This window comes from Procambarus clarkii, chromosome 32, assembly GCF_040958095.1.
Source record: "Procambarus clarkii isolate CNS0578487 chromosome 32, FALCON_Pclarkii_2.0, whole genome shotgun sequence".
NCBI lineage: Eukaryota > Metazoa > Arthropoda > Malacostraca > Decapoda > Cambaridae > Procambarus > Procambarus clarkii.
In genome coordinates, this window is record NC_091181.1 from 25,485,409 (window position 1) to 25,491,847 (window position 6,439).

The window sequence follows — 6,439 nt, forward strand, 5'->3', positions numbered from 1 at the left end:
ATTTCACATTTAACATAGTTTCACTTAATAGTTAGTGATACCATAGTTAAAGGTTTGCAACCCACCTAACAGAGATCAAGGGGGTCAATAACCCACCTAACAGAGATCAAGGGGGTCAATAACCCACCTAACAGAGATCAAGGGGGTCAATAACCCACCTAACAGAGATCAAGGGGGTCAATAACCCACCTAACAGAGATCAAGGGGGTCAATAACCCACCTAACAGAGATCAAGGGGGTCAATAACCCACCTAACAGAGATCAAGGGGGTCAATAACCTACTTAACCCCCTCCGTGGTGAGGGGCTCACGTTCACCTCCCTGGGACGGGTGTGGGTTGCCTGTGCCCCCTCTTTGGATGGTGTACGTGCAGAAGGGCACCATGTAGGGGCCTTGTGAGCCATCGGACCACCCGCTGGAGGGGTCGCCTGTGAGGGGCCGCGCTGAGTGGATGGTTGGGTGTCCAGGCTGGGGCGATAGGGGGAATGGGGTCTTTGCACCAGTGTGGGAGAATGGACGATGTAGTAGGACTCGCCTGTTGAACAGGGGGAGCACCGCTGGGGACGACGCACTCTTCCTGCACTGGCCCGCGCTCGGCCTCCCTGGCTGCCCTGGTAGGTGGTATCCCTTGGTTCCAGCTCCCAAACTTTTGTTATTGTTTGATGCATGGATGACGACACGACTTCTCTTAACCCTGGCTCATGGGGTGGGGGACCAGGCCCCTGAGTCGGACCATCCTGGAAGACCGGGATCTGTAGCCCCCGCTACAGGGCCCAGTTTAGGCCCAGACCGGACTCTTCCTCCCTGCTCTCCTCCCTTCTCTGTGGTTGGTTCGAGCCCCAAGCCTGCTGTGGTGACCGCCTCGTCCCCTTGCACGGCTCCATCTCTTATTGTGACTACTGCGCCTTTTGATCCGTCTCTCTCTAAAGGTTCTCATCGCCGTCCCCGCCACGGCCGCTCTCGTATGCTCCCTTCCCATAATAATTCGTTCCATGCTTTGTTTGGTCCTGCTACGTGGACTAAGTACTTTGACCTCCATCCTTTAGATTCGACTCCTCCGGACGATTTTTCCCTTCGTAGGCATCTTGTAGATTCCATAGATGCCTCTGTTACCTTCAACCCCACCCATCTTGGTACCCGTGTCGTTGCTGCTCCTTATCAGGATGCGGCCACCCACTTGGCCGCCTTATCCTGCCTTGGCGAGACCCCTGTTCGGGTCTCAAAGAACGCTCGGTTGAATGCCAGTGTTGGCTCTGTTCTCCTCCCGCACCATGTTGCGACCGGTGTTAGGGATCTAAAGGACTGCCACGAGGATATCAAGCATATCCTCGAGGCCCAGGATCATTCTGTCCTCCAGGTGGATACGTGTCCCCCTCGTGGTCATCGCCGTCTGCCCCTTCGGATTGTGAAGATTACCTTTGATGGTAGGACCCTTCCACCCTCTGTCATTCTTGCTGGTGCCAGGTGCTTCGTTCAGGAGTATATTGCATCTCCTCGGTTTTGCAATAAGTGCAGGAGGTTCGGGCATGGTGCCCTGAAATGCTCTAGTCCTCTCTCTCTCTGTCCCATGTGTGGAGGCGAGGGTCATTCTTAAGTTGGAGTGCACTTCTCCCCAGGCGCGCTGCCTAAATTGTGGCGAGGCCCACCCTACCTTCTCCAGCGCGTGTATACGTTGCAAACTTGAGGCGGCCGTCCTCAGCTTGAAGCACCGGGACCGTTTGTTTTTTCCTGAGGCGAGGCACCAAGTTCGTCGTCGCTGGCGTCTCCTATGCTCGCGTGTTGCGCTCTTCCTCTCCTCGTCCTTCCCACCTTCCTCAGATTCACAACCGTTTCCAAGCCTTAGACCCAGACACGCCCACCACCACCTCCCATGTTTCCCTCCTTTTTGTCCCGGAGGGTCCCCCTCCTGGTTCTGTCTAGGGCTCCCCTTCTTTCTACCCAGTCTGTCGTGTCTCCTGTGTCTTCTTTCTCCTTTCCCTCTGGTCCTCCTCCCCGTCATTCTCCTCCGTCTCTTGGCTCTCCACGCCGCCTGACTGTGTGGGCCGATGTCCATCGCTCTCCTGGTGGTCGTGTTGTTCGCTCTTGCTCTTCTTTTCCTATCGAGACGCTGGAGTCTGTTGCCCAGTACATTGCTGCTGGGACGCCTGTATCTTTGAGTCAGAAGCGGAAACCTGGCTCCTCTCCTTCCTCCTCCCCGGTAGGTAAGAAGGCTTCGCTTTCTTCTTCACCCTCTATCTCTGATTCTATCGTTCCTTCCCCTTCCGCTTCGGTGGTAGAGCCCCCTGTTCCTACTGTGGAGGTTTCTTTTGCCCCCGGTTCCATCTCGGTTACTGCCCTTGCAGAGGTGCGCTCCCCTCTTTCTGCCCCTCCTCCTCCAGACCCTGCTCGTCCATCTCTGGTCTTTCCTCCCGTTTCTTTTCCTCCTCCCTTTACTCAGTTTACCCATGCCCTGTAACCCTGACTTCGCTGATCCTGACCCTGTGCTTCTTTAACGTGCTGTGTTCCTTTTTCACCTTTGTTTCTTCTTTGCTCTCTGTTGCTCTCCTCTCTCTTTTTTGCCGATGTCTATTCTTCAATGGAACATCCGTGGATATTACGCCAATTTCCTTGACCTCCAACTTCTAATTTCACAGTCTTCGCCCCTTTGTGTCTGTCTCCAGGAGCCGATGCTTGGTGCTCGTCCTGGTCGCTTCCATGGCTATTCTTTTCTCATCCCCCCCCCCCCAGCTGTTGCTGGAGCTCCTAATTCTTCTGCTCTCTTGATTCGCTCAGATGTTTCCTTTGTCCCCTTACTTTTTTCCTCGCCTCTCCACTGTTCTGCTGCCCGTGTCTTTGTGCGTATATGGTACACGGTTTGTTCCATTTATCTCCCCCTCACTGTCCCACTTTCTCTTCCCGATCTTAAACACCTCCTAGACTCCTTGCCGGAGCCTGTGCTCCTGCTGGGTGATTTCAATTGTCGTCATGCCCTTTGGGGTTATGTGCTGACAAACACCCGGGGGTCGCCTCCTTGAACCTTTCATCCTCTCGTCGTCCCTGTCTCTTCTTAATTCTGGTGAGCCCACTAATTTGGACTCTCGGACTCGCTCCCTTTCCTGTCTCGATCTTTCTCTGTGCTCGTCATTCCTTTCCTTAGATTTCGGGTGGCGGGTCTTTGATGACCTTCATGGTAGTGACCATTTTCCTATCCTTGTTACTCTTTTTCTCTTTTCACCCTCCTCTCTCCTGCCCTAGGTGGCGGTTTGCCGAGGCTGACTGGCACCTCATTACTCTCCGTGCTACTATTTCCGATCTCTCCGTTCTGCCTTTTCCTTGCGCCCTCCTTCTTTTTCATGACACTGTCTTTGACGCTGCCCTCCGCTCTATTCCTCGCTCTTCCTCTCGGGGAACGCGGAAGTGCGTTCCCTGGAGGAATGTGGACTCTTGCCGGGCTGTCCGCTGTAAGCCTGCAGCCTGGAAGAGACATCGCCGCCGGCAGACGGTTGAGTCTTTTCTTTTGTTTCGGAAGGCGAGTGCGGTGGCCCCGTAGAACCATCTGTGCGGCTAAACGAGCTTGCTGGATGTCTTATGTCTTCACCGTTACGTCCGAAACTACTCTACCACTGGTCTGGAAGCGTATCCGCAAGATTGCGGGTAAGTTCATTCCCGATGTCTCGCCGGTCCTTCGCCTCCATGGTGCTCTTGTGGCGGACCCGTTGCAGGTCGCGACTGAACTGGGTTCCCATTTTCCATCTGTTAGTTCTGGTTCTCATCTTCACCAATCCTTCCTTCCTTCGTAAGCCTATTCTTGAATCTCGTGCATTAAATTTCTGTACTTATCTTCGCCTTCCCTATAATGATCCCTTCTCTCTCTCTCTCTGAGCTTCAGTCTGCCCTAGCCCTTTGCGGTTCTATGGCGGCGGGCTCCGATGGCATTCATTATGAAATGCTTCGCCATCTCCCTCTGTGCACGTCTCAGTATTTACTGAGTCTGTACAATCGGGTCTGGGAGCCGTCGTCAGTCCCTGAAGACTGGCTCGATGCTGTTGTCCTCCCTGTTCAGAAACCAGGGTCTCTCGGGTCATCCCCCAAGGACTTCCGCCCTATTGCCCTCATGAGTTGTGTCTGCAAACTCTTTGAACGAATGGTTAACGTTCGTTTGATGTGGTTCTTAGAACACTATCACCACCTCTCCCCTTCTGAATTTGGTTTTCGCAAGTGCCTCAGCACAACTTATGTCCTGGTGAACTTGGAGGTCTATATTCGTACTGCTTTTGCTGCGAAGACCTCCGTTGTTGCCGTCCTTTTTGACCTGGAAAAAGGCTTACGACACTACCTGGCAGTATCATATTCTGTCTCAACTTCATTCTATTGGCCTTCGTGGGAATCTCCCTCTCTTCCTCCAGAGTTTCCTCTCTCGTCTTTCGTGTGCGGCTTGGTACTGCTCTCTCTGCCCCTTTTAGGCAGTATGAGGGTGTGCCCCAGGCTAGTGTTCTGAGCACTACTCTTTTTCTAGTTGCTCTCAACGGTCTTCTTTCCTCTCTTCCTTCTGGCGTCTTCTCCGCTCTCTATGTTGATGATCTTACCCTTTGCTGTCGGGGTGATGATTCGCTTCAACTTCAACGGCGGCTTCAACTTGCGATTGATGCCGTGTCGTCTTGGGCCTCCGATCATGGCTTCAGGTTCTCTAAGTCTAAGACTTGTGCAATGACTTTTACTCGGAAGCATGTAGTTCTTCGTCCCTCTTTGTTGTCGCTTTATGGTCATCCCCTTGTGTACAGGGATTCCACTAAGCTTTTGGGGTTAATCTTTGACACTCGTTTGTCTTGGTCAGCCCATATCTCTTACCTTCGAGTTGAATGCTCTAAGGCCCTTAACCTCCTTAATGTTTTGTCCCATACTTCTTGGGGAGCGGATAGGCGCACGCTCCTCCATTTGCACTCCTCTCTCGTCCTGTCTAAACTCGATTATGGTTGCCCTGCATACTCTTCTGCTTCTCCTTCTACTCTTCGCCGTCTTGATGCGTTGCACCATACTGGGTTGCGTCTCAGCTCTGGTGCCTTTTGTTCGACTCCCGCCCTCAGTTTGCATTATGACACTGGCTTCCTCTCTCTCCAGGACCGCCGTGATCGCTACTGTCTTCGCTATCTTGCGCGGTCCTTACAACATCCTTCCTCTCGCCTCTGTCGTGCTTTAACTTTTACCCCTCCTGTAGTTCCTGTTCCTCTTCATCGTCTCCCTCTTTCTGTCCGGTTATCTCGCTTGCAGGATTCTCTTTCTGTTCATATTTCTAATGTTTCTCCTCATATTGTTCCTTCCTTGCCTCCGTGGAGAGTCCCCTTTCCCAAGTTTTGTACATCCTTGACCTACATCACTAAAGCTTTTACCCTTCCTTGAGCACTCTTCCTTGAGCACTTTTCTTCGCACTCCCACTCCGTTTCCATCTTCACCGATGGGTCTAAGTCTGCGGACGGTGTGGGCTACTACTGTTGTTTTTCCTGACTGCACTTATATGTGTCGCCTCCCTTCGGAGGCTAGCGTCTTCACAGCAGAACTTTATGCTATTCTCTATGCTCTCCATCTCCTGCTTTCTCATTGTCATTCCTCCTTTGTGGTTGTAGTTGACTCTCGTAGTGCCCTCATGGCTCTGGAGTCCTTGAATCCTGTCCATCCGGTGGTCGTCGAGATTCAACGTTGGCTGTTTGTTATTTCTAGTAAATTTAAATCAGTAGAGTTTTGTTGGGTTCCCAGCCATGTTGGTGTTTCTTTAAATGAGCGTGCGGATGCTGCCGCTAGGGAAGCTATCCGTTCTTGTCCTATCTTCCGTAAAGGTCTTCCTTATTCTGACTTTTATCCTGTTATTCATTCCTCCAGCCTTGCCCATTGGCAGGGTTGTTGGTCCTCTGTGGTTGGTAACAAGCTGTGTACTCTCAAACGTAGTATTTCCCTGTGGCCGTCCTCCTACCACCGTAACCGGCAGTGGAAAACTGCTTTGGCAAGGCTGCGGATTGGCCATACTTGCTTAACTCACGGTCACTTACTGGAGTGCCGCCCTGCTCCTTATTGTCCACATTGCGTTGTCCCTCTTACAGTTGTGCATATCCTTGTTGAATGTCCTGACTTCCAGGACGAGCGTGTGTCTTGCTTTCTGACCGTCCCTCGCGGTCACTTGTCCCTCGATAGAATTCTTGGTGAATCGGATACGTTTGATATCGTTTGCCTTATGCGTTTCTGTTCTTGTATTGGCATCCTTGGTGATATTTAGCGCCCTCTGATTATCCCGCACTTTAATGGTGCTACAGAGCCTTCCCGGCTTGGTGCCTTCTTTTGATAATTACCTTACCTATCCTACTTAACAGTCAAGGGTCAATAACCCACCAAACACAGGCCAAGGGTCAATAACCAACCAAACAGAGGTCAAGGGTCAATAACAAACTTAACAGTCACGGGTCAATAACCCA

The 6,439-nt window shown here is 52.0% G+C and overlaps 1 protein-coding gene across 1 annotated transcript in view; it reads right to left on the minus strand.

Moving 5' to 3' along the window:
* LOC138370478 (streptococcal hemagglutinin-like) overlaps nt 1-1,527 on the minus strand; it is a 25,114-nt gene extending 23,587 nt beyond the window's left edge. The window contains exon 1 of the mRNA XM_069334846.1: nt 1,416-1,527. Coding sequence (XP_069190947.1) covers nt 1,416-1,527 — 112 coding nt within the window. The remainder of the gene's footprint in view (nt 1-1,415) is intronic.
* Between the last annotated feature and the right edge of the window lie 4,912 nt (nt 1,528-6,439).